The following is a 27,160-nucleotide window of genomic DNA, read 5'->3' on the forward strand; positions in this document are numbered from 1 at the left end:
GCTGCAGTTCATGCAGTATGTACTGTCTTCCTGTCTACAGGAGTCTTATGTTTGGAAGATGTATCAGGAGAGATGCTGGGACTTCTTCCCTGCTGGAGACTGCTTCCGCAAGCAATACGAGGACCAGCTGGGCTAAAGGGAACAATTAGAGCCCTCAGCCCAAACACGAACGAGAGATAACTCCAACCTGAACAAGAACCTTAAACTAGCTCTAAAAGACATGCTGCTTACAATTCCTCTAATGATTCAAAAGCACGACTACAAGACTTGAGACTAAGAACTTTGTTTTGGATAAATTAAAAACATCAAGGCAAAAAAATATATAAATATATATATATATATATATATATATATATATATATATATATATATATATATATATATATATATAAATAACTGAATAATAAAAATGTCAACACAAAACAGTGGAAACACACAGACACACGCAAAGTCCAACCTGCCAAAACGTCATGTATGATGATTTTGAAGATCAGTGGATTTTTTGATGTTTCGCTTCCTTTTTCATCTTCTGAAACTCACACGCTGCACAAAAATATGTGTGAACAGACATTACAGGAACACTTCATCCAAAAACGCTGACAATGAATGAGCATGGCTATCAAAGGTGTGAAAGCTTGTCTGGACCAGTTAGTGTCATCATTTACATAATGCTAACAGGAATCTACTGGTACTCATTCAGTACAAGCAAGGTTAGTATTTTTGAGTTAAGTATTCCTTCAACATGAGCTATTAGTGAATGTCTTGACAAATATGCACAAAAGATTACTTTCTTGGTATTCACTGAACTGAGTGCAGAACTAAAGACATATACTTGTCTTATGACAAAAAAATAAAAAAAATAAAAAACATGGTGTAGAATGTACAATGCCTTTTAAGATGGCTAACCAAACTGCAGGATGAGGAACACTGAATGCAGAATAGAATCTAGATCCTTGAGAAAGTGCCTTAAGATGAAACCTATGCAAATCACGGTGTCCCTCCTCAAATGTGCAGAAGGCCTGTATTTTAGTTTAGAATGGCAGGCAGTCATACCTAGGATAGTTTTGTGGAATCAGTTGTTTTAAGTTGTTTTAAGGACAGAACACATCTGCTGTTACGTTTGGTTTCATTTTAATAGCAGAAACATGCTTGGCTGAACATCTCCCACAGCATTCTAGGAATTCAATAGGAGAATCCAATGCTAAGGACATTGCAGTAACAAATGTACTGAATGAAAATGAGAAACTTGTAGATCACTCATGTATGGCCACTTGTGAATTGAATTGTATTTTATTTGGGGAAAAGGGAAAAAAAGAACAATAAAGCAAGCAATGCAATTAATCCCACCTCATTCACTTTATTTCAGCATGGTAATCCTTGAAAAAAAAAACTATACAACTGTACTAGTATTTTCCAGGGACACCTGCCTCCTGTTGGTATTAAGCTTTAGACATTAATGACCTGATACTAACAGCCAGCTGAACGTTGCTCATCCAGAAATCTGAATGCTGCAGCCAGCTCAGAGATGAGCTGTCATCAGCAGGAATTGGCATGTTTTTTAAGCTATTAGTGTAGTGCTACTGTCCAGGACGCAATTCCCATTTCAGCACTACCTCAAGCTCTGGTTCTTTTGTTCAGGAGATCATGCTGTCTAGCCAGTCTTCTAGATCCTCCTCAGTGATCTCCTTCTTTACTGAGTCACTTTGAGGTTTCATCTCTTTTGCTGGCTGCTGCATCCTCTCAGCTTCTTCTGTCTTTATCTGATCGACGTCAACCACCACTTTGTCTCTTTCTTCAACACCTGATGCTGATAATCAAAATCAGCACAAAAAGAGAAAACCATGATAAACATTTCATTTTCTGCCTTCTAGGTGGGCAATGTAGCAAAAATATAACACACTATCCCACAATCAGCCAGAGCCTGAACAATACCTGCCTAATGTTTAGTAGGTGCCCCTTGTGCCGCAACAACGGATCTGACCATTTGAGGCACGAACTCCACAAGACCTCCGAAAGTGTCCTGTGGCACCAAGACATTAGCAGCAGATCCTTTAAGACCTGTAGTTGTGAGGTGGGGCCTCCATGGATCACATCAAGTAGCCTTAAGTGCCCTGTTTGCTGTTTCACAGGTGGCACTTTCTTTGAGCACTTTTGGTAGGTACTAAGCACTGCATACCAAACAACCCCACAAGTCCTGCCCGACTGTTTTGGAGAGGCTCTGACTCAGGCGTTTAGCCATCACAATTTGGCTCTTGTCAAAGTGGCTCAGATTCTTATGATTGCCCATTTCTCCTGTTTTTTAAACAGATCAGCTTAAAGAACTGACTGCTCATTTGCTGCCAACCCTTTGACAGATGCCACTGCAGATTAAGATAATCAGTGATTTTCACTTTACCTGTCATACTAATGCTACGGCTAATCAGTGAATGTATTATAATATTTTGTTAATCTGTTGTTTGAAGTTTGAGAAGTTGGAAGAAACAATGCATCAGTACTGGTACATTTAACACTGCTATCAAGTACTGATAATTTTCATACAATCACAATAACATGCGTTTAATGCTCACCTTTCTCTGGACTAGCTGATGCTTCTTCTGCTGAAAACCTGGTCTCTGATAAGGAAAGTTCTGTGACAGGTTTCTGTAGACCTAGGAGATGGTCCAGCTCCTCATCAGCCTCATCCTCATGACTTATGACAGCAGTGGGGGCCTGGGAGGACAAGTTGGTTCCTGGAATAGGCTTAACAGAGCAGGAACCTCCCAAAGCTGGCTCTCGACCCACATGTGGTGGGGCAGAAGGCTTAAATCCACCTTTACCGTTGGCATCTAATTTGTGTATTGTGCCCACTGAGGGTATTTCTGTCGGGGCTGTTACCTGAAATACAAAAGCAGTCCACACTAACAGTCTGCGTTACAGATACACAAACAACTCCACAAAGAATCTGTTGCATTATTGTTACCTGAACAAGATCAGCCTCTAGATTGAGTCTCTTGTGCAATGGGAGCTCTTGGAGAGACTGGGCTAAAGCTTCCAAATTCACAAACATAGCAGGCACCTGAAGAAGGAAAATGCAAGTACAACATCTCTGTAATTATATTGCACTAACAAAGTCTGTCCTTCCACTTACAGCCTCCGCTTGTCTAAGAATCCAGTCCACTAGATGTTGGAACGCTGCTGTGAGGATTTGACTGCATTTAACAGCAGGGGCATAAGTGGGGTTCAGTACTGATATTGGATGATTAACTCTGGATCACAAACATCACTCCAATTTTCACTCCGATTTTAAAAGCGTTGTATGTTGAAATGCACAATTCAAACACTGGCTGCACCTAACAGTAGCCTTCACAGTCTAAAGGATGCCTGAATATATTTGGACACACACCACTTACAAGTGGCACCTTGACCAGACCTTTTTGGTAGCCATCAACAAGCTTCTGTCAGAATTGTGGTGGGATATTTGACCTTTTCTTGGGAGAATTGGAAGAGTATAAATAAATGTGATGGTTTCCACAGGCCCAACTTTTAAACACAGTCCACATATTTTCAATAGGGCTGAGATCAGAACTTTAGGGAGGCCATTCCACTCCACATTTTGGAACTTTCAGCACCACTGAAACTATAATCTAAGAGAGTGTATGAATATATTTGACTCTGTGTGAGGAATTAAGACTTCCGCTCCAAATTCCATTTTTTCTATTGTAAAGCTGTTAAAAGAAATCACTGAAAGATTAATATTGCTATGATATTTAATGCCTATGAGGTGAGTATGTAAAGTGTGGTATTATCACAGTTTATGTATGTGAGCATAAAAGTATTATAATTAATTAGCTTAAATTAAGCATCCTTTAGAGTAATAAGACAATGAATGGATTTTCACTGCTGAAGCAGGCGGATTCCATACATTTTCAACAGCCTTTATTTGCTCAGATTTTTCATGGGTTCCAATGATTCTGGATTCTACTGAACTTTAGCCAAAGCTAGTTTAAGTGGTTTGTGCGAGTGTGTGTGTGTGTGTACCTGATTAACTACTAGTGAATCCATCTCCCAGTCCTTTTCCTCAGAGAACCTGAACTGTGTGAAGGAGTCCCCTAAAAACAGAAACGGAAAACGACCTTTAAAGCAATAAGACATAATTAATATTACATTCATGTATATATTAATATTACTTAATAAATAATAAATCATTTAGACACAAAACATGTCCTACTGTGGTACTCTTAACGATTTTTAATACTGACATTTTACATTGTGTACGGGTTTACAACCTATGGGTATTACACCCATCTAAAATGAGTATCTATTAGAACAGCACTACAGTCACTCTGGCTGCTGCAGCTTCTTCTTTTGCAATGCAAAGCCATTTCAATTCTGCAAGGCAGCAGCACGAGGCGACAGCAGGAGAAAAGACACAGCTGGTGTGTCACACGCAGCTGTGTAAGAGAAGACGAGGACAGATCGCAGACCACACTTGTCTCCCCAGCCTCAAAAGCAGGCTTTCAGCTAAACCAAACTTGCCAACTGCAGTTGGTTATGTAGCTGATAGATGCACAGTGGGGGAGCAGGGGGTCAAGTGGACACAAACGCTTTTGTCTTCCTAATGTTTCTTCTGAGAAGGCCTTTGGTAGACCAGGTTTTAGCTGGATGTTGTTCCACAGCCACAGCGAACACCACAAACCAATTCGTTGTTGGGGAAATATCAGGCAGCCATGGCAGCTTATTGAACTGTCTGTTAATTTAGTAATAGGCGTGTTCTGCATGGCAGCCAAAACCCAAAGATTCATAAAACCCAGCACCACATTTCCAGTGACATTAAGAGGATGTGTTACAGTTTTTGCAGTTAGCGATTCAGAACTGAACACAGACACACAACAAAATAGCACCTGAAACAGTTCAAGGGTACACTTCCAGAAAGATGCTGATGTGTATTTTACACAATGCTTCTACACGTGGACAAAATGTAAGTCATTATGCTCATTCACTCTTAGCTGATTGAGAAGAATATGCTTTTTCAATATGTGGAAACTGGCTCTGAACTCCAGTATTATCTGTAGCTCTAATTCAAGGATTTTTGCTTTTCTATGATGCAGCATGTCCTTTTTGTACCTTTTTGTACACAGATCACTAGTCATTAATATGCAACAGCTCATTTACATATCATTTATGAGTGGCTTTTTCTGAAGACATGTAAAAATACTGGAGTGTTTAACCTTTAGAAGTGTACTGTAATTATTTGAATTTTGTTCTATTACTTGGATAATACATACCTAAGTAACTATCTACATTGCTATTTCCATTTAAGCTTAACGCTCTTTCTATAGAAGACTGCATGTCTTATTTAAATTTACTTAAGTCTAAGTAAACCATCTACTTATGAACTCAAATGTAGTTTGAGCTGCAGTGTGGGGTTGAGAAATCTGCACTTCTGTTTTAAATGATCTATGAGCTATAAATAATCTTAAATGACACCATGCTTTTGTTATCCCCCACACTAACTGGGACTTCTAAAGATGAATAAATGCCAATATTAGCAATGGAAACCACTGTCCAGCCACCCAGTGAGTGACAACAGGAGACCGTAGATGACATTCAGATGCTTCTTAAAATGATTCATTGCGATGACAAAGCCACGGAAACTGCCCCAACAGGGCCAACATCTTTCAAGCCTGCTGCGAACTTTCATCTCATATTTCACTGCCAGAAAAAAATGACTTAATAGAGCATCCACGACAACTGTGTGCAGCCCACTCTAAACATTGAAGCTGCCTCAAAACGTTCTTTGAGCGATGCCATAGAGGAACCACTTTTGGACTCATAAAGAATCATAATGGTATTAGAGATCAGTGAAGAATGTAAAAATGATTAAAGGACCTTTGCGTCCAAAAGAACCAAAAGAAACAACAGTAGTGGTGACTTCATGCGCACTCTGCATGGTGCTGCTGGGGGGCTGTTGGGGTGCAGCAGTGCAGGAGTAAAGTAGCAGATGTGTCTCTATGCAGACTGGCATTAGTCAGTAATATACTAATATACCTTAATATTAGCGCTGGGTGATGTGACCTCAAATCAATATCACAATTAATAATGCTTATATAAACTGCTCAAGTTGACAGCTGGCTCAGCTGCTGCAGACTAGAAAGGGCACATGACTACACATGCGGTAGTATGTTTTTAATGTGACAGTAAATAAATACACAGCAAGGAAAGTACTAACAGAAATAAAAAAATAAAAAATAGTAACAGAACAAAATTCAAAATGATCAACATGGGCAAGGTTGTCAATAAGAGTGTGTGGTTAATTTTAGCTTTCCAAAAGTTTTTACTGAAGCCCAATGTACCATCTTCTATGAGGCTCAGCTAATCAACACGATCAAATTGTAGTTCATAAGTTTAATGAAAAATTGCAAAATCTTATTTCATTCCTTTTATTGCCTTTTTATTCTCATTTGTAATTCTTTTCTATTTTATTCATCTCTGCTCTATTTCATAAGCATTTTTCTGTGAATTCTGTTTACTTGTATTTAATTGTTTATAAATAATAACACATAATAGCAATAATTATGCTATTATAGTAATAGTTAACAACTAAGCAGGATTAGTTCTTTACATACTTGTCAGCTCACTAGATCATTGTGAACTTTGTAAACGTCCACACTGTGCAATAAAACATCAGTCATTTGGCAATTTATTGAAAATGCCTCAAACACACATTGAAATCAACATGTTTCACTCTGATATTTATCACTGTTGTTAAGCTTAGGTATAAGCAGCCCAAGTAACTCTCTTCAGAGTTTGTTTAGTATCGTTTTTGGGCCAAAGGAGACGCTGGCACATATAAAAATACTGGCGACCCATGGAATGATGAAGGCCACAGATTTCCAAGACCATTAAACAGAGTGCTGTCCATTTCCCCAAGCTACCCTCACAGTCATTAAACAGAGCCCTATTCTGAGAGGCTAGAGGCTGTTGAAGGAAACAGCTAGTTAATTTGCTTTTTGTCACGGCTCTTAAACACAAGTCAGGCCCAAAGCAATTAACACTAAGCAACTCTGGAACAGACTGAGCCGTCAAAATAAATCACTCAGTGCTAATTGCAATTAAAAAAAACAAAATAAAGAAATAAGCCAATCTTGACCCAACCATGCATGACAACACACGACAGTTATTTATTCCAAACATCCAAAGAAATTTGAGGATTTGACAGTGAACGTGCTTTCCTCAGAGCAAACTGAATTGAAATCATTCTGACATTCTCTAAATAAATATGACTAGAAAAGGAGCAGTGGTACAGGTGATTTACCGATATAACTAAAAACAGAATTAGAAGATTAATCGCTGCGTTAAAAATCCAGTATACAGAAGAGAAACAAACTTCATACAGAGCACACAAACAACTTTTTAGGCCAATATATATTATATATTGTCAAATTACTTACTTCAAATTAGCCAAGATCACTCTGGTCTGCTAAATAAGGTGATTTTATATTCAACAAACAAGCAAGATTTTGTTTTTATTAATATTATTTTTTTTTTTAATGAAGACTTTCTAATGAAAATGTCCTACATGGTCAACATCAGTACCGGACCTCTCTAAAGCTGAAGCTCTCTTCAATCCTCACAGTACTCCTCCAAGGTGTAAAGCCTTCCCAGAAGAGCAGAGGCTGTTACTGCAGCAGAGGCGGACAAATGTCGTATTATTACCCTTAGTATTTCATAATAAATCACACTGTGGATAAGAACACATCCCCACATATGGAAGGCTTGGTTCAACTCCTTAACCTGCTATAGCAGTAAAAAATTGACACAGTGGGGCGCTCTCAATGTTACATTTAGCCACTCTGGAAAATAGATCAATTAACTCCATTGTTAAAACAACCGCCTCCCTATTCCCATCACTCTGTCTGATCGGCAGAAGAAAGAAAGTAGAGCACTTTTGGTGGCGTTAACCATCGCCAAGAAAACTATTTGGACAAACTGGAAATCCAGGAAAAGTACTACCATCAATCAATAAGAAAACATACTAATGGAAAACACAGCAAGGCAAAAAAAAAAAGTTCAGCATCTATTAAAAACAAATATTAGGAATATGAAAAAACAGGGTCAGCACTTGACAACCTTCTAGAAACACAACACTAACAGAGATGTTATACATGTATACCTATCCCACATATCTGGTGCCTCTACCCGAATGTTTCTAGTCACTTATTAACATGCACACACACACACACACACACACACACACACACACACACACACACACACACACAAATACGTTAGGCAGGTGTCTTAAATAGCCATAGCTTAACGTGTTCTTTAAGGGTAAAAACATTGTTCGATATACCTACACTACCTTTTTTCTTTCTTCTTTTTGTAGCCTTTAGTTTGTTTGCTTGCTGGTTTGTACTACTAACCCTATTACCTCATTATTATATAAATGTCCTGCCTCTGTATAAGGATGTTCCTACAAGAAATGTGCATTACCAGTCATTAGGGCTGGGCGATATATTGATAAATTTGCATGGATGATGACAGGGTGTTCATAATGATGGATGTTCATGATTTTCAAACATATTGTTTTCACATTATAAAATACATTGTATCGTATATCACCATTCAGCTAAAATAGATTGAGATATTTTATTTTTTTTATCCATATCGCCCAGCCCTATCAGTAATAAAGATTAAGTGTTCTTCCAAAGAAAGGGGGGGGGCGATAAAAAAAAACACCTGCTACATAATGTAATACGTTTACCCTCACTGCACTGTAGCGGTTGGTGAGTGTAGTGGGTAACAACACTGCCCTCCTTGTGGCAGAATAGAGCTTAGATTCCCAGGCAAGGCAAGCACACAACACTACCCCCAATAAATTCCTTGAGCAAGACTCCTTATACTACATTCACCCATCTGTGTGATTTGACTCAAATTTAAGTCACTTTCAATAAGAGCATACTATTATTAATGGGCAATTTCAGTTAGCAGTGGTAATAATTGTTTTTAATGCTGCTGCCTGTTCTTAATTCACGTAGGTCAAGGTCTCTGATGCAGAATACTCCTTAATAGGACTTAAAATCATATATCCAGACAATAAAGAATTCACTTATTGTTTAATATATAAACTTATATAAACAGTAACATACTTTTCAGAATAAATAACAAGTGTCTGTATTTTTCCTGCCCTAAACATCTGAAAGCGCTGATTAATCGTGAAGAGTCTGCAGTACAAATTCAAGTCTTTTACCTCTTGTTCAGCCAGAACTCATAGGTTTACTGCTCTCATCTGAAACATCTCCACACAAAAGGCAAAACCAACGTAATGGAGGAGACAGACAACCATGAACAAACAGAGATCAATCAGAAGAATCAGGGGGAGAATAAACAACAGCGATGACATTATACTACATGGGTGTGGCTTTGACTGACGGGCTCAATTGCACAGTCAACATACAGAGCTTGGCATCTACAACACACCTCACCATGTCACTTTGTCTATTTGATAAGATCACTCAGAATGAGCTACGCCTAAAAGGAGCTGCACTTCAGTATGTTAACCCAGGAACACCAGCAATAACAAAAGCATGTTTCTCTCCTGTTGCTTAATGAAATAAGCAAACAAGCAACAATGTGCAGATTCTTTAAAATACTACAAGAAGAGGAAAATAAATATCATTATTATTACGTATAATACCGGTCAAAAAAAAATCCTTTCCATTTTTGCCTAGTTTTGGCCATAATGAATATGTAACAAAACTAAATAACTGTAATTCCATTCCAAAAAGCAAAACCACATATTTTGAGAGGTTTAATATTATATATAATATATAATTTTTAAAAATCTGATTTACATTTTCCTGCCGCAGCGATAAGCTGTTTTCTCTATCTAACAACTCTCCAAAGCTGATCCGAACCCAGGTGTTTTTTTTGTTTTTTTTTACAGTATCTGCACAGCATGATCTGTCAGTCAATTTAAACATCAACATGTCCAAACTTATCTCCATCAGCACGCCTCAAATACACCACTATAATGCTGCTGCCCTAGAAAAGGGTTACTGAACATCTCGATTGACTACCCTGCTGTCCCCATTTACCACTTTAATTAAGGCTCTTCAACTGGTCATTCATGACTGATAATAAGAACTCCAGTGTTCTGAAAACAATCAGCCTTCTCCAACTCACCTTTCACCCCAATATATCATCAGAAAACACACTTCACAGTGCTGGATCTGGTACAATGGGAGGATGGTGTAGAACATAGACAAGAACAACTGTGAGGTCTCCCTTTGCGCTCAAAACAGCTATAATTCGTTATGGTATGTATTCCACAAGACATTGGAAACCCTAAAGATTCTGGCCCATGTGGACATGATTGCAATTCCTGCATCCCAATTTTTCAAACTGGGATGTGCGAGATTGAGATAATGCAGATGTTTTGGAACTGATCCACCAGTGTTGTGTTCACATGATAGGCCACTGATAACATCAGTCATCTGCTGATCATGAATTGGAGACCAATGAGGTACCACTCCCCTATATTATTACCTGGAAACCCAATAATCAATCACACCACAGCAGACATGTGTTCCAAGAAGTGGCTAAACTAGCTAGCTGTGTATTCTTGACCATTCTCAATAGTGTATGTTGCATGTGATCATGTGAATTATTTTTGTTGGGTTATTTAGGTAGAAATGTGTTCTATCATTGCTGTAATGCAAAAACCTCATATCTCCAAAATCACTGGATGTCAATATCATTTTTATTTTATTCCAAGTCATTTTGGCACATTTCCATTGGCCTATTCATCATGAAATTTTAATACAATGTAAACAACATCTATCAGATTCACATCATGTCACTAAAAGTGAAAAATGGAAGAAATGAGTTACAACAGTGTGCATCAGCAACAATATATTGAATCTTCATTTATTTGTATCTTCGTACTGATTAAATTATCAACAAACTCTTTGCATCGTTGCACTTAAATATCTGATATAAACGTGCATTTCAACCTCATGCAACACTTCAACCCTGGCCAACCTCCATTTCCTTTCTGCTGAACAAGCGTGCGTAATAGATATGACAAGTGAGTGTACTCTGACTGACACTCATGTATTTTCCAGGAGCAAATCAAGTCTTAATCTATCTTAAATGGATTAAGGGGAAGGTGAGGCACAGGTTAATACACCAGGCAAGGAGCAGGAACATAAGAGTATCAGGACAGCTATCCAACACAGAGACTCAGAAGATAGGAACCCATTCTTTTTCTTGTGCTTATGGCCAACTTTAAAAAGGATAAAGCTTAAAGTGTAAGGACAAGCTACAAGAAGTGTCTTCTTCCTTCAGTATATAATAGGAACACAACGGAGTGTGTGCAGTGCAACACACTCGAAGCATAATTGCTGCTCTCACAGAGCTGATAATGTGCCTGAAGTCTGCAAGATAAAAACTAACAAGTGGAACTGACAACATGCAGTTGGGTAAATAAACTGCCCTTAAAATGACTGTTCCACTAGACAGGGCTTAAGTACAGAGGAAGGCATAATGGCCCATTAACGCTGCAGTTACAACTCATACCTATCATCAGAGAAATGACATTCTGCTACTGTGTGGGCAGACAAACACGCAGATATAGTCCAATTATTTTCTCTGTTAAGGAAGAGAAAAAACACACACACACACACACACATGTTTTCAGATAATGTCAGATCATCACGTTATGCATATGATCCATATGATTTACATATGCACCTATATGTATTAATAAGTCTAACCAATTAACACACTGTTGGTTGTTACTGGTCGTTATGGTTTATGTATGCAGAGAGCTGATGAACTTAGCAACCATCACTATGGATACAGCTTGCATTTCACTAATAATAACTTTATGCACCAGTCTGACCCAAAAGATCAGAATTGGACCGGATCAAGGAATATTTTAAATTGATCACTTTTTTGCAAATTCTTTAAAGATGACATGTAAAATGACTGAATTTTAAACAACAGTTAGAAGCGTTTGAACCGTGCTGACATTTCACTATACCAGCATGCTTTCTCCCCCCCCCCAACACTGTCACTCCGCTGAGCGCTGCTACGAGCCATATATGGAACCAAGTAATGTAAAAATTTATTAAGTTAATTAAATTATGAATTAAGAATACATAATAACAAAATCAGAGTTTTTTTTTGTTTGTTTTTTTTAAAGAGAGTGGAGTTTGTTGCTACGGCGTAGCGATTGGCTGCTTGTTAAGGAACTATAACTTGGTGTAAGGAAGCGCTAACATAAAATGCTATGTTCACGGCTCAATTTATTTTTGATACTTTATTTTCTGAACTTTTGTATAAAAATAATAGAACAAGGTTGTGTGTTATTGTGTTAAAATACACTGTTCATGCACCACCTCTACTATGTCAAATATGAAGTGATTTTACTGTAGTGTTTTAAAATAATTACCAGCATAGAATATTTCAATTAAACTTGATCTGTTTTATTGATACTATTCCTCAAGTGTGCACTGTGTGTATGTATTATCTACAAAATAGCAAATATCAGATCAGACTACAACTCAACTCAATACCAAAAACAAAACCCCTATTAAAACAATATTCACCTTCAGTAGACTAACAAATGCCTCTTCAATAATTCTGACTGATATCATAGCGTATTAAAAGATGCTTCAGTAAGAACAGGACAGGAGATGCAGGGAAATGCTTATTTTGTCTAATCCAATAAACTGTGGTTGGGTTGAGCTTGCTGAGCTGCAGCCACTTTAAAGCACGCTGAGGTTATGTGATGGAAGGCCCAGCTGGTGGAGCAGACAGAATCAGGGCCACGGACCGCAGCATGAAGGCTGAAGAGCTGAGCAAGAGGAGGGGAAGAGCACTGTCACTGGCAATCAATCATACTACCTTTTCCTCACTGCAGGACATGTGGAGGCTCAGCTGGCTCGAACCCAGTGCAACAGTGAAACAAGGTCAGCCATGGCACATAAGGAAAACTGAGTGAATGACACAAACACATAAGGTTCATCATATACAGAGGCTGAGCTCCAAGTGTCTGTCGGCACAGATCCAGAGAATAGTATGTGACTGCAGACAAAGGGATGCCGGCAAATACCAGCAAAAGCTGTCCCCGTATATCTATGGTCCTCATTATTGGTCCTCCTGGGTACATTATATGCCTCATATCCTCCATTACAACCTCATTATGATCAATAAACTTTGAGGCCTGGAAATCCTGGCCAATATGACAAAGCCTTACATAAGCCATTTCCTGTCAACTTGACTATGACTTGATGTAAGACGCTAGCTGTGTGAGCAGCCTTGGGTGGTCTGTAAGAGCCGAAATTCTTTTTCCCTTATGCACTGTATCTCCAGTAGAAGGCCACTTTCTTATTGACACCAGTACAAACATCAACTACAGTGTGTCCAAGGACAAAACAGGAAAGCACAGACAGAGTGTCCAGTCCCAGTCTTTGTGTGCCGTCTGCCAACCCTGTTCATTTTGGACACATAGTTTATCTATCCTTTAGCTGGCAGTGTGCAGCTCTTGATATTCCACCTCAATGATCTACGCAAGGTCTTTATTTCTTCCTTGATGTTCAATAATGGCAGTGAAGATCAGCACAAAAAGCACTATGCTTTTGTCTAAAAAAAATAATACAAAAGAGAAAGAGGATCACAGCTTTCAGTCTTTTCAACCTATTACTTTCATCACTATTCATATTTAACTGCCATCTCAAAATGCATGTCTAACCTACACTGACAGGTCTCTACATCAAAAAAATGCAAGCAATGTAATTGGTTACCAAAGCTGTGTGTGGTTGTATTTTTATACAAAATGACCACGGCCCACGAATCTACAATTCCCAATTTGCACAGTTGAGATGGTAAAGCTGGATTCTCATAAATAAACAGGTAAACAATTACATAAATATACAATTTTGTAAACTTGTCCTACACATCATGATTCACTTTGACCATGTCAACTTACTTAACACTAAATAAAGGAAAGAGTGCCACATCTAGGCAGGGCTGAAAGGTCTTGACCTGGCACAGCTGTTCAAAAACAGAGTCTGGACCTGTCATTATCATTTGTGTTCATGCCTTTCATTTGTGCATACATATATAAACTAGAGTGGACACTGATATAATGTCCAGTTTCTTTCTAACACCAGCACAACATGCAGAAAGGGAAAATGGAAGGGAAAAAAAGAAAAAAATCCAGTGCTGTAAATATTACAAAACTGATCATCACAAAATAAAGCAAAGTAACGGCAGCAGCCTATTGTTAAGTAGGAGCTGTTGCATGGCTGTATTATTGACTGTGTAGTATGAAGAGGTGCTTTTATGTACACTGATCAGCCATAACATTAAAACCTCACTGATGTGAAGTAAAAAAACATTGATTGAATCTGGTCACAGTGACACACCAAGGTGTGGATATATTAGGTAGTAAGTGAACAGTCAGTTATTGAAGTTGATGTGTCAGAAGTAGGAAAAATGGACAAACGTAAGAATCTGAGCGACTCCGACAAAGTCCAGATTGTGATGGCTTAGACAACAGATCAGATGACTGGGTCAGAGCATCTCCAAAACAGGAGGTCTCATTGCAGGCTCCTGGTGAACAGACAGGGTCATGAACATCCAGGTGGATTCATGGATGCTGGATTCTGGATTCTGCTGTAACGTCTTGGTTCCAAAAAGCCAAAAGACACCTTCAGTCATCTTGTGGAGTTTAGAGCTGTTTTGGCAGCACAAGGAGGACCAACAATATTACGCAGGTAATTAATGTTATGGCTGATTGGTGTAAAGTCATAATGTTGGTATTTTTCTGTAGGGTAATAGAGTGTTTATTTTGTTTCAGGACAGAATACAGAAAATCAAATAAGCTTAGACAACAATGTATATTCAGACCATCAATAACTGCTGATAACTGTCACATAAACAATACTGTCATAGATGTGGGATTGCTTCTAATATTATTAATAATTTATAAACATAAATGTTCTGTTCAGGTGCGGTTAGTTTGATTGGAAACCACAAATACTGCTAAATGAGCACACTGACACCCTTCTTACAGATAAGCTGTTAGATAGACACCTGTGTTATTGACATGCCCCAGTGGTCTTGAAATCTGTTAAAAGTAAGAACAGATTTGAATAATTTATTATATTAAAACAAACAGAAATCAATTACAATTTGATCCAACATAATTAATTTAAATTATAGAGACTGATACCAATTATTGGCCCAATATTCATAAAGGCTTGCACTGAAAACCCCCAAAAACAATTCCATCTAGCATACACACCTCTCAACCTCTCAGTTCTCCTCCTCCTCAGTCTCCTTCCCCTTTCTTATCTCCTCTTTCTCCATCCCAGTTCAGTAACTGCATGTTCACTGTCCCAAATCATGACGAACAGCCCAGCCCCTGTGGAAATGACCTCCTCCCTGCCAGTCACAGCTACATCTGTGTATAGCAGAGCAGTCACACACACACACACAAATGCACAGCAGCAGCAGCAGCTGAGCACCTCATCATCATCTTCTACTGCCAAGGAGCATCTGCATCTGCTGAGAGAACATCACCTTTGTTCTTCATCACCATGAAGTTCAGGCACCACAATACGTATTGCCTCAGCATGCTAAAAAAGCAGCTCTGCCATGAGGATTAAAGCAGTGAAGTGTGGTAAGGATCTTCAACTGGATAAAGAAAGAAAAGAAAAGAAAAAAGGACAGCTTTGGTGGACTTTGCCAGCTGAGGAGTGTGAGGAAGAAGACAAGCTGGAGTGCACTCATCACCACAGAGATGGATAGGCTGGCTGATTGAGGTCATGATTGGACAGTGACGGCAGTGAGTATCGCACTTTTCTTTACAGAAGACAATCAGGAGTGGGCACTTGAGGGCTTCAGGAAAGCAACTGGGAAAGATCCAAAGCTTCTATACTTTCTTTTTCTTTTTTTAATGCAAAAGTCATACAAAAAAAAGAAAATTTAGAAAACAACTCTTTATTCAAAATTATGTTTCCACAAAAAGACAGGCTTGATTAAATGTAAACTGTAAATCTTTTGCTCCAGAACACAGAAATTATCAGCCTAAAAAGTGTTTGTTTCTCTTGTTAATTGTTATCACTATTAGCCACAACCCTAATTACAGCATGCTTAATTACCAACACGTATTGTCTCTTCTTGTATATACACAATTCATGGTAATTTAATCCTATAAATAGTTTAAAACCTGGCATTTTAAAGCAAGTTAAAACGTAATGTGTGTCTAAGAAGCCACCATACCTTTTTAGGGTTGAACACTAATGTTAAATACAGTTGTATCAGCTTACAGAATTTACAGAATGCTATTATTCTGATTTCTTCAAAAGAGGCTAAAACATATTTTTCAAAAATGTATTACATAAGCTCAACTACAGCACTTTAAATCTTCTCAAAATAAAGTCATTCAACAGCAACCCAGCAAGAACAGGTGAAAATACTGGCTGCAAATTCTGAGACAGTATATAATCGGTGGAGATTCTTCTCTCAGTAAGCCACGGTCTGTTTTCAAAGCTGTGTGGGTGTCAGGTCTGTTCAAAGGCACTAAACTGCCTCAGCTATTAAGCAGGCCATTGTCCAGCACACACTACCCCTAGCAACAAGGCACCAATTACAGCAGCTAGGTTTGGATAGTAGGCTTGGTCAATAATGTAAATTCAGACAATTATCGGCTGCAGAATTATCAAGATAAAACCATGCCGTTGCATAAACATTATGAAGCACCCCATGTGAGCGTTATCGCACCTTTCAGCTGTTTCAGGTACAGAAACCTTTATTTGCAGGCGCCTATCAGCCGATTAGCTGCTAAAAGATAGAGATGGTAATTATGTTGGTTATGATTTATGTATATCTTTGAGTAGTTACTGAAGTATTTTACAACATAGGCAAGTTCCTAACCGAACACACACACACCTAACATTATAAACTGCTGTGACCAGGAACTGTGGTGGTCATCCATTACTCACATAACCAGTTAAATCCATAACTTGTATTATGCATCATCCCTGCTGACCACAGTTGTTTTTTTGCAGTGGATACCAAATGTCCACTCACCCAAGAGGAGCACCTCAGAGGCAGTCTGTGATATGTCTCTAATACAATGGCTGGGGCCAGTGCAACGGACACGATCACACTGACATTGTAGGATAAGGAGAAACAGCATGCCAATAACCATGTGCCCACTGCATACATGCTCCCAAAGTATGTCTAAAATATTATCATATAGTGCAGTCCCTTTAGCCATTTGTGGGCAAAGGCATTTTAGGCCAGTGGGCTGTCTTGACCACTCTCCAGAAGCCTCTACCCAGCACAATAACGGCATCTGTAGTGGTGGCTTAGCGTTTAGAACACAGGGCTGTTGAGGACAGGGTTGTGGGTTCGATACCACGGCTCGACAGGCTGCCACTGATGCTGCACCGCAGCAATGACTGCCCACCACATGTGCTCAGGGTTACTGTGTGCACTCTCATGCCCACCATAGAGCAGTATAGTCTGCATTCCAGGGGCAGTGAGGCCACTATGGACTATGGAGTCTAAGGACATGCCTATGAATTGAATTATGCAGCGTGTGACAGAAACAGATGGCTTTTGTCCCAAATCCTGAACATGGTTCTACAGCTTCTTTTGCTGCCAATTGCCCCAATATTGTAGAATCTTTATTCCTTGTGCCACTCTGTGGGGACACCATTAAATGACAGTCCAGCTGATAGGGTCTGAGAGAAGAATGTTCTACTAAATGGCCTGAATGTTCTCAGTAAAAAACAAAAAAAAACAAACACCAGTGCTCCATCTGAAATATTCACCCATTTTAGAGAGAATAGCCAGATAGTCAACATACCTCACACACAGTTCTAATAATACGGGGGGGGGGGGTTCTGTAACAGATCTCTGTGATGTGACGTTTTGTCCTGTGGGGCAATGGAGTGATTGAGCAGTGATTTAATTAAAAGGCAGTGCATTTTAAGTTCAGTTTGTTCCTAAAGAAAAATAATATTGGATTTGTATTGGCTAGAGATGCCCCAATCCAATGAGAGTACCATAAAGCTAAATGTTGGTTTATACCGATGCAATGACCGACCTACCTGACCATCCAGCTCTCAGTTTATTTAAAACACTTGCAGTTTAAGTCACTTTAAGTCAGTTGAAGTCACAAGCTGTTGAGGTCTGTCATCTACTGATGTGTAATAACTAGTTTATAGTGTGGTGATTTCTTTACCTTTATTGTAGCCGGCTAGTCAGACAGATAAACAATTCTTGTTGCTTTTCTATAGCCTGTTGGAACAGAGTTTTTCTACAATAGTTTTGTTTCCACCTTGGCATAATTCAGAATGGGAGAATGGGAGTGCTGTTATATCTTCCAACATGGATGTAATGAAATAAAATATCTTGGTTGTTGTAGAAATACAACCAAACTGGGTGGTTGTGGTGGCCTGGACAAAAAAACTGAGAAAATAGACCAACATTTTAAGTGTTTAAATCCTCTAACTTAACTATGACTGCCGTTTTGTGAGCTATTTGTTGTTGCAGCATCATGTTTACAGCGAGGCTCTGAGCCAAAACTAAGCTAAGTTTTCTTCTTCCCCAAACTCTCCATTTCCCCTTGAATGATGCAGCAGTGACGTTCTGCTGTTAAAACGTGCACAATGTAACTGCTGCACTGTTTAAGGTGAAATAGAGGGTTCACATTAAAAGGCAACTTCAGCCTTGTTTTGGAAGCTCATTGGAAACGTTGCCGCACTTACCAGTTCAAGCAAAGCTCTGTTTTGTTTTGCTCACCGAAGTAAGCTTACAAACGAACACTAGGTCTGTTTTTGTTTTGAGATGAAAGATGATGAAACATTGATGATGAAAAGAAGATGAAACATTTAGGCACGATTACTTTTTATTTCCATCTTTTTCAGTTTCAAAATAACAAAGCAAAGGTTTATTCTCTGTGCATGGTCAGTACTTAGTCAGTACTCAGCACCTTTGCCAAGTATGTTTATAAAGAGAGACTTAATTCTTATTTCTTTGAAAACATCGGATGCTGATTTCTGTGGAGAGGATGCAGGAAAGCTTTCCCCACTTCAATGAAGGCCATATTTTTGGTTTGATATGACTTTATAGCAGTCCTATGAACAGTTCGCTCTTTGGTGTGTAGGAAAAAAGTGCAGTTCGCACAATGACCAAGGCACAAGACCACTAATGGTGCCGCCATACACACAGAGCATGTGTGATGTGTCCGTTGTAAAACAAGTGTTGCTGAAGGGTTGTTGAAAAAAAAACTTTTACTTAAGTGTAACAAAACACGTCTCGCCAATAAAATCACAAAACAAAAAGAACACTTTAAATATAAAAACAGAGTGTAGTAAATGTAACAAAATAGCAGTGCAAAACATTTTAAATTAATATCTTAAATTCCTAATCACTAAAAATCACCAAGTTAATATTTTTACAAAAATAGCACACGTCGCCCCTTAAATCAGCAGCACAAAAGAACACTTTAAATAAATACCTTAAATACAAAATATAGTAAATTTAACAAAATTGCACCTGGCCATTAAAATAGCAGCACAGCTTAAAAAACAATAATTTAAATTAAAATAAATACCTTATAGAAATGCAACAAGAATTTTACATAAGAGTACATATAGCGTTGTGAAAAAAATAAAATATTAATTAAACAGAGGGTAACCTACACCTTCTTCGTGTTGTGTGCAAGACACACAAGTTTGTTCACATTTTCTGGTAAAACAGAGCTTTGTGTCTTGTGAACTATGTAGTCAGCTTTGGTAAAAAAAAAAATGCTCTCTGACGGGGCTGATGTGGTTGGTAAGCAAAGGCAGTATTTAGCTGCAAAAGCTAGTTTGGGTCACACTCTGATATTTTATAACTATTATGTAACAATAGTAATCATTACCAGCCTAACTAGGGGTGCACAAAGTTTTGCACTGTACAATCTCCATACACAGACACAGAGCAAGAAATACAGAGCAATAACGAGACAAGAGTTAGTTCATCAAGTCTCAGTAAAATGGAAAAAGTGAATGTTATTCCAGTCTAATCTCCAGATGAAATCTAAATTACACTAATTTAGACCTCATCAGGTCACTCATTAAATTCCAGATGTCGTCATGAGATTTGGATAGATGGCTGAATGTATTGCCATTTCAACTTGAATTGCCTTCTGTGCTGTCTGCAGCACAACCTACTGTACTACTGGGCATCTAATGATACACAAATTCCCAAAGTTTAGTTTCTAAAGATTTGATTACATTTGAGAATTCTGTGTTAAAATAAATTTCATTACAATATGATTATGCGTCATGATAACCATGAATACATACTTTTTTTGAAAGCCAGTCATGCCGCCCAACAAAACAAACTAGGGCTAGCAAAAACCTGGCGATACGGCATGCATCTCGATGCAGTGGTTTAGTATATTGCAATACTGTAAACCTGTGATATACTGTGCAAGACTACTATAAAAACTTCATATGTATAAAATCTGAGTATAAGTTTACTTTTTATCCAATCAGAACAGTGGGATCTAAAGACAGAGTACAACACGGCAACACTAAACACAACACAAAATGATACACTGTCTGCCAGTAACCTTTACATGTAAACTATTTGTTAAAAAAACAACACTGTTTTTGAGAATCTATACAGTATTTCAAAACATTGCGATACTGCAAAGAATCAATATTGTTTTACACTCCTAAACCAAACCCCAAAACTCACAACCCCTTCCAAGTGACCAGTCATCTGAACAAGGGTGTATGCACATCATAAAGCCCCTTCCAACTGATCACTTCTGTATTCATTTCATGTGGTCCCCATCCTCATCCCGTATCTACATTTCTGTTAGTCTCTTTGCAACTATGTGAGCACTAAAACCACTTCATCCTGTGATGTATAAAAACCTACAATCAACGCTCTTTATAATAGCCTCGGAACAACACAAAAAACACAGTTTTGCTGGAAATGGACATCATGAGTTCATGATATGTACAATTCCAGGCTTCACAGTTAGCCAAATTGCCATAGATAACAGTAACACATTACGCCTACATTTAATTAAGCAGAATGCACTAAAGAGAGCAGTGGTTTCAGGAATGAGTTAACTCTTAGTGTGGGATAAACAAACAGACAAATTATACAGAAAAGCAACCATGTCTTTGATGATGAATATAAAATTCTCAATAACAGCTTCCATCAGCATGTGGTCAAATGGAAGAAGCTTCTATTAGCATGTGATTCTATGAAAAATAATTTGGAAAAGCTGGATATTAACATGTGAGATGCATAAATACGCACTGAAGAGGAACATACTGCTTCCATTTGCACTGAATTGCAGTTTTATGCAGAAATATGAGACAAATGAACAGCATTAGCTTCCACTTGGCCTCCCTGCATTCAGACTGTTGTTCAGCTGAGCGCATTAGAGACTCTTGAGGACAAATCCTGACCTGGCCAAAACCAAATGGCAGCTGGCCAGGTAAAAGCCTTGCTAGAGCTCCACAAGAGGGAGTGACAGAGTCACAATGCTCTGATGCCTAGAAAAGCCATCACCTTAAAAATAGATGACACAAATAGACCTCATGAATATCAATGTGCTAGTCATTGAAGCAGAATAGGGAAATGAGAGGCAAATTAGGCAAAGACAAAAATCTCTAAAGAAAGAAACGCAATGGAACGTTTTTTTTTTTTGTTTTTTTTTTAATGAATCAGGATACCAGGTGATTAAAACAGGCAACAGAGGAGTATCTTCGCTACTCCAGATGGTTTGTCTGAATACATTCACCCTCTAGAAACATGAAGGACATTCCTTTTCACTGGCTTGATACAGGAGTATAGTATACATTGTCATTGGATTTGTGTAGTGGCGTATGCAAACCTGTGACTGAAATGGACGTTATGTTTTTCATAAGAACAGGAAATAACAGACATTTCTTCTCAACTACAGCAGAGCTCAAATGGGTGCCATGGATGCTGTTCACCTTTGACCATTAGAACGTTATTTGCAGAAACGATTTCGCATATTTTACTGATGTGTACCTTGAAAAATGGACAACTGCAAAAATGTATCTGAAAATATCTTGATGCGAATAGTATGGCATTTAACTTGACACACACACACATGCACAAGTCAGTAGTGCTACAGGCTTGTGGATGAATAGTGACCAAAATATCAATAGGCAAAATGTTATTTTATTAGTCATTCCAATAATCAGATGATAAGCAGCAGAAATGTGTGACTATTTCTTTACTTATTTACATACATACATTTCTCTTCTTTCTGTGCTACCGATATGCAGAAAATAAAGGTAAAGGTTATTAACAAAAATAGCCATTATCAATAAGGTTGCCAGCTGAAGATCTCACCCGCGCATGCGCAGCTCTGCTCCGCCTCGGCCGCCCCTTGGCCATTGGCGCCACGCTCAAGCACACAGTCTCCATCCCCCCAAAATCTAAACTAAAACCAGCGGTGTGGGACTGCTTCTGATACCCGCAAAACGGACGTGAGGACTTGTTCTCCTTTACAGAAATGTTAAGACTATTAAACCTATCTCTGTCTCCACGTGCTTAATCCCCGTGGTAAGCACCAGCAAAAGTGCGGAGTCATCCGAACATACAGGCACGCCGGTGCTGAAAATCTTGTGCGCGTGTCCGTGAATATGTGTACCGTGCTGGATGCGCGTGTCCGTGAATGTATGTACCGTGCTGGATGCGCGTGTCCGTGAATGTATGTACTGTGCTGGATGCGCGTGTCCGTGTTAAGGCTGTTTCACACTGCTTTGGATATTTGCAGACCTGATGTGGAAGACGCCATTAATTTAAGTGCGCTCATTTTCTAAATTCGACGTGCCTATTTTTCATCCTTTAACATCAGACTCGGTGTGAAAGGCTTAAAAGAGAAATCTCTATAATGAGGATCATGTCAGAAATAATCCTCTCTGTCTGCAGTATCTGATTATTTCCCACTAACTTAGCAGTACAACGGATACAACAGTAGTTGATCAGACCCTGGCCCAGGTTATACTTACATAATTGTACTCAACATTTTAAACGTCTGATCTGCAAGAGCATATGTAAATTGTGGTATTTACTATCTATCCATCATCATAATCATCATCATTATTATTATTATTCCGTTAATGCCTTAGGGCCAAGCTAGCTGTGTAAAGACACTTCCTGATCCAGCTTAGCCAACTGTCTTTAGTCCTTCGAGCTTCAAATACGGCTCGGCTCAGCTCGACCCGCCATCCCTCAAAATCCACAGAAGACAAGCGTCCAGGCTTTTTTCTGTCCTGGCATCAAAGTGGTGGAACGAACTTCCACTGGGTGTCCGAACAGCAGAGTCGCTCGCTGTCTTTAAACGCAGACTGAAGAGCCACCTCTTCCAAAAGGACTTGGGCGAATAGCAGAGTGGTCTCCTTACTGACTTGTGTTTAGTAGTGTCTAAACTTAGAGGTTTCTTTGAATTTTTAGCAAATGTTGTCACAAAGCAGCTTTACAGAGATCCACGATGCCCTTAAGAGCAGTGGAAAAACCTGGAAAATACTGTGATACCGCGATAACCGCAATACTGCAATATTTTCGGAAATGATTATCATCCCATGAAAATCTCATACCATTGCAACCCTAATTAGCAATAGGTGCAATTTAAAGTAGCTGAATGCATTTGTTAGAAAGGGTGTCCACAAACATTTGGACATAAAGTGTATCACATTAGCCAGTTAAAATAATAGACCAGCACATTAAAGGTGTGGGGGTGCATTTAAGGTTTTTACCATAATATTACAGCATTAACATAATTTTAAATGGATTGGTACTGCGGGCTTATCTACTGCTTGCAAAAATTTCAGGCTTCCTCGCTCGCACCTACATACTAATTCCACAGTGCCAAGCCCATCTGCCTCACTAACAAAGCTAAAACCCTAAACCTCCCATGTTAATCTGTTTCATGTGTGTTTGGCACACCCGATTCCTGTTTAGCGAACTGCCAGAGAAATACATACAACTGCCTGACCCAGAAAGACAAAAACGGCTGTATTCTGGTCTCCATATAAATGATGCAGCTATGTAGTTACTTTCTAGATGGCTCTAGAGTCAAGTCTTTTTCTTACTAGGCATCACACTTAGGTCTTACACTGATTCTCCAAACATTGATTCTGAAGCTACAAGTGTTTACATTTCACAAACATATTCAACTTAAATGAAGTGTGGATGTCCGGACGAGTAAAAGAAAACAATGAACTTGTAACAACGGTGTTATTATGTCTCACAACTGACAATCCAATGGGATCACAATAGGACACTGCTCCAAGCCAGACTCAGATAGCAGGGCGCTGTATTTAGAGAACGTCTAAAAATAATCCTTAATCAATAGTATTAGCAGTCTCTATTAGGTCTATTGGTCTCATCTCAGATGCAGCCGTGCAGCAGGAGGCTCGTTTTAGAGTGAAGACAATAAATCTTACCAGCTGAACTGAGGAGGACATGGTAGTCTGTTCCTCTGGATACTGGAATATCATCACTGACTTCCTCCTTCTCCGATTCCTCATAACGGTCCCAGTTAGACTCCAGTTTTCTCCTGGAGTAAAAGTCTGGCATCTCTTCTTCAAGGTTTTCTTTATCATCCTGTTCCTCTTGACCCTTCAAAAATGGGAAAAAAATTTACATTAATCTATTTAGCTATTTGGGTAAAATGACAACACGCATGACAACAGCAATAACCATACTAACGTAACAACTAATTATCCCATTATATTTTTCATAAGACACTCAAAAGGACGTGGAAGAACATATAGACACTAAATATAAAACACTGTTAATGTCGTTTGATTATGAACATACTGGTCCATATTAATGCAGGTCAATGGGACAGCAAATAAAATTTAACTTTGGCTACTTATGCCATAGGTGTCAGATGGCACAGATCCAATATCAGGTACCAGTATCTGGTGGACATCAGCAGAAGAAATACAAGTGAAAAAGGCAAAAACAATTTGCAATCCTTTAACAAATCTATCCTAAAACAGTACACAGTGATGTCCATTTCTTAGCTGTGCGTTTCATGCTATGGGGTTGTACAGTATTGTAGTAGATGGCCATCTTAAATCAACGTTATGCAGACTCAAAATCACGTTGATACTCCACTAAGGAGTGGCTCTGTTGTTGCTACTCTGGGCTCAGCACGCCAGAAACTGCACCGTGTAACTTTGTTGAATCGGGCAGGATAACATGTGTGGGAATTGTGTAGGGCTGTAAAATCCTATAATATTACTGTACTGCCTCAGTCCTCATACATCTTTCACTTTCAGTGATGGCTCTGTCTCTCTCAACTCGTCCAGAAATTAATGTGTAAAGTCTGTGGACTAGGGGTGGCTCAAAGCATGAATTACACTACCCAAAAGTAGGGGGAGCCCAGGAGCAAGAAATACACAAAACTCTTTAGTTTAAAAATAGTTCATTTAAAATATATTAATAAATATCACCACATTGTCTATTTTTTTTGTTAATAATATTTACATTTTATTCATTAACAAATTTCTGTGTGTTTAATTTTTTTTATGCTATGCTTCCAGACCAAGTCTATCAGTTTACTACAGACTAAGTGCTTCAATGAGAAAAGAACAGCACTTTCAGTTGCTGTGCTGAAAGACACTGGATACACTTCAGATGTCTGGCGTAACACTAGCGGTTGGCAGTATGAAAATATTGTATTGTAGAGTGATTGACTTTATTACTGTAACACACAGCGTGCTTTTTCTGAGCATATTGTGCCAGTGCGTAAAGAACACGGACCCACTGCATGTTTCATTCTAAAGAGTGGTCGTAGTCCTGTTTAACTGGATGGAGTTATGTGATGGGACACCTTCTGGATAGCAGTGTTTAAAAAAATCTGCCACTACTAATGCCACTAATGATCTAATCGCCCACCCCATGCAGCTCTATAAGCTACTAAGAGCCACTTTTAAACTAGCTTCGGAAGCAGCAACTACTCAACTTGTACTTTTGCACTTTTACTAGCAGACTTAGACCCTTGTTAAACTTGGATCTAGGTCTGGGCTGCACTGCTGAGGGTAGCTCTGCCAGCCTGTGGCGGTGTGACTGAGAGAGAGGGGTCTGCCACACGTCCACACGTCAGTGTGTGAACTTCTTCTTTTACCGGCAGAACAACACAAGTCTCCCAAGAAAACAACTCCGTCTTTATCTGCAGTTTAAAAAATGAAAGAAAAGAATACAAGGGGAAATGGGACGTGTTTTGAATGGTGCCATTCCTCCGTTTCCCCCAAATTACTCTCCCTCTCTCTCACCCTGTTAGAAAAGAACCTAGCAGAGCCGTCAGCGCCACCGCGTCCTCTTCCACGGTAATGATCCCTTTTGCCTCTTCCCCGGTAATGACCACCTCTCCCGCGTCCTCGCCGCTCTCCTGGGGCCCCTGTGTCCTGCGCCCCTCCGCCGCCTCTCCTCCACTGTCCACCGCGGGCTCTGCCGCCTCTGCCATCCATCACTGATGTGCTCTGCAAAGCGGCCCGATTACAGTGCAACACCACAACTGCTGTGACCGCACGAAAAAACACTCCCCGGCGTAGAAAGAAAAGTTCCGCCTAAAGAGTAGTTCTTCAAATCAAGTGAATATACATATATCGCGATCTATAATTATTATGAACGACTGAAAGACAAAATTATTAATCACTTAAATTTAACTGCATAATAATAATAGTATTAATAATAATTAATAATAATAATTGTTTATATGTCACTTTTCATGCATAGAATGCAGCTCACAGGGCTTTACAACATAAGGTAATAAAAAACAATAATAAGCAACAAAACAGCAAGATAAGGAGTAAGGAACATAAATGAAAAAAAAATACTAGATAAAATTTGCTGAGCCAATTATTATTATCCCACGTTACCTGAATCAGTGCTTCTAGACTCCAGTCTGTAGTCCACATAGACTGCAGTCTTGCATCTGGGTGCCCTAAACAACATACTTGGGGTCCTTCGTCCTTCAGAGTCATATTATGCTGTATGCAAGAATGAACAACAACAACAAAAAAAAGAATCAATACATTCATTCTGAATAGGAAAAAATGCTAACCTTGTAAAGCGTTCACATTTGGAAATAATA

At 38.9% G+C, this 27,160-nt stretch overlaps 2 protein-coding genes across 4 annotated transcripts in view; one reads left to right on the plus strand and one right to left on the minus strand.

Annotated features, from left to right (window-relative positions):
- Nucleotides 1-1,341, plus strand: part of ryr3 (ryanodine receptor 3) — an 86,289-nt gene extending 84,948 nt beyond the window's left edge. For all 3 annotated transcript variants that reach the window (XM_072684717.1, XM_072684733.1, XM_072684727.1), the window contains one exon: nt 41-1,341. In XM_072684717.1, the coding sequence (XP_072540818.1) occupies nt 41-136 (96 nt within the window). In that variant the 3' untranslated portion in view covers nt 137-1,341. The remainder of the gene's footprint in view (nt 1-40) is intronic.
- On the minus strand, nt 1,272-26,569 carry aven (apoptosis, caspase activation inhibitor). The gene is made up of 6 exons (XM_072684745.1): nt 26,340-26,569; nt 24,501-24,675; nt 4,018-4,088; nt 2,960-3,055; nt 2,568-2,874; nt 1,272-1,807 (listed from the first exon to the last, which is right to left on the minus strand). Exons 1-6 carry the CDS (start codon nt 26,532-26,534, stop codon nt 1,635-1,637), a joined length of 1,017 nt encoding a protein of 338 aa, XP_072540846.1. The 5' UTR covers nt 26,535-26,569; the 3' UTR covers nt 1,272-1,634.
- Nucleotides 26,570-27,160: the final 591 nt, after the last annotated feature.

Source organism: Salminus brasiliensis, chromosome 1 (assembly GCF_030463535.1).
Source record: "Salminus brasiliensis chromosome 1, fSalBra1.hap2, whole genome shotgun sequence".
NCBI lineage: Eukaryota > Metazoa > Chordata > Actinopteri > Characiformes > Bryconidae > Salminus > Salminus brasiliensis.

What these genes read in the sequence shown, in the direction of transcription:
- aven (XM_072684745.1), bottom strand. Translation starts at nt 26,534, where the DNA reads ATGGATGGCAGAGGCGGCAGAGCCCGCGGTGGACAGTGGAGGAGAGGC. An exon ending in CTAGGTTCTTTTCTAACAGG is followed by an intron (nt 24,676 to 26,339) that starts GTGAGAGAGAGG and finishes CCATTTTTGAAG; the next exon opens with GGTCAAGAGGAACAGGATGA. An exon ending in ATTCACTAGTAGTTAATCAG is followed by an intron (nt 3,056 to 4,017) that starts GTACACACACAC and finishes TTCCTTCTTCAG; the next exon opens with GTGCCTGCTATGTTTGTGAA.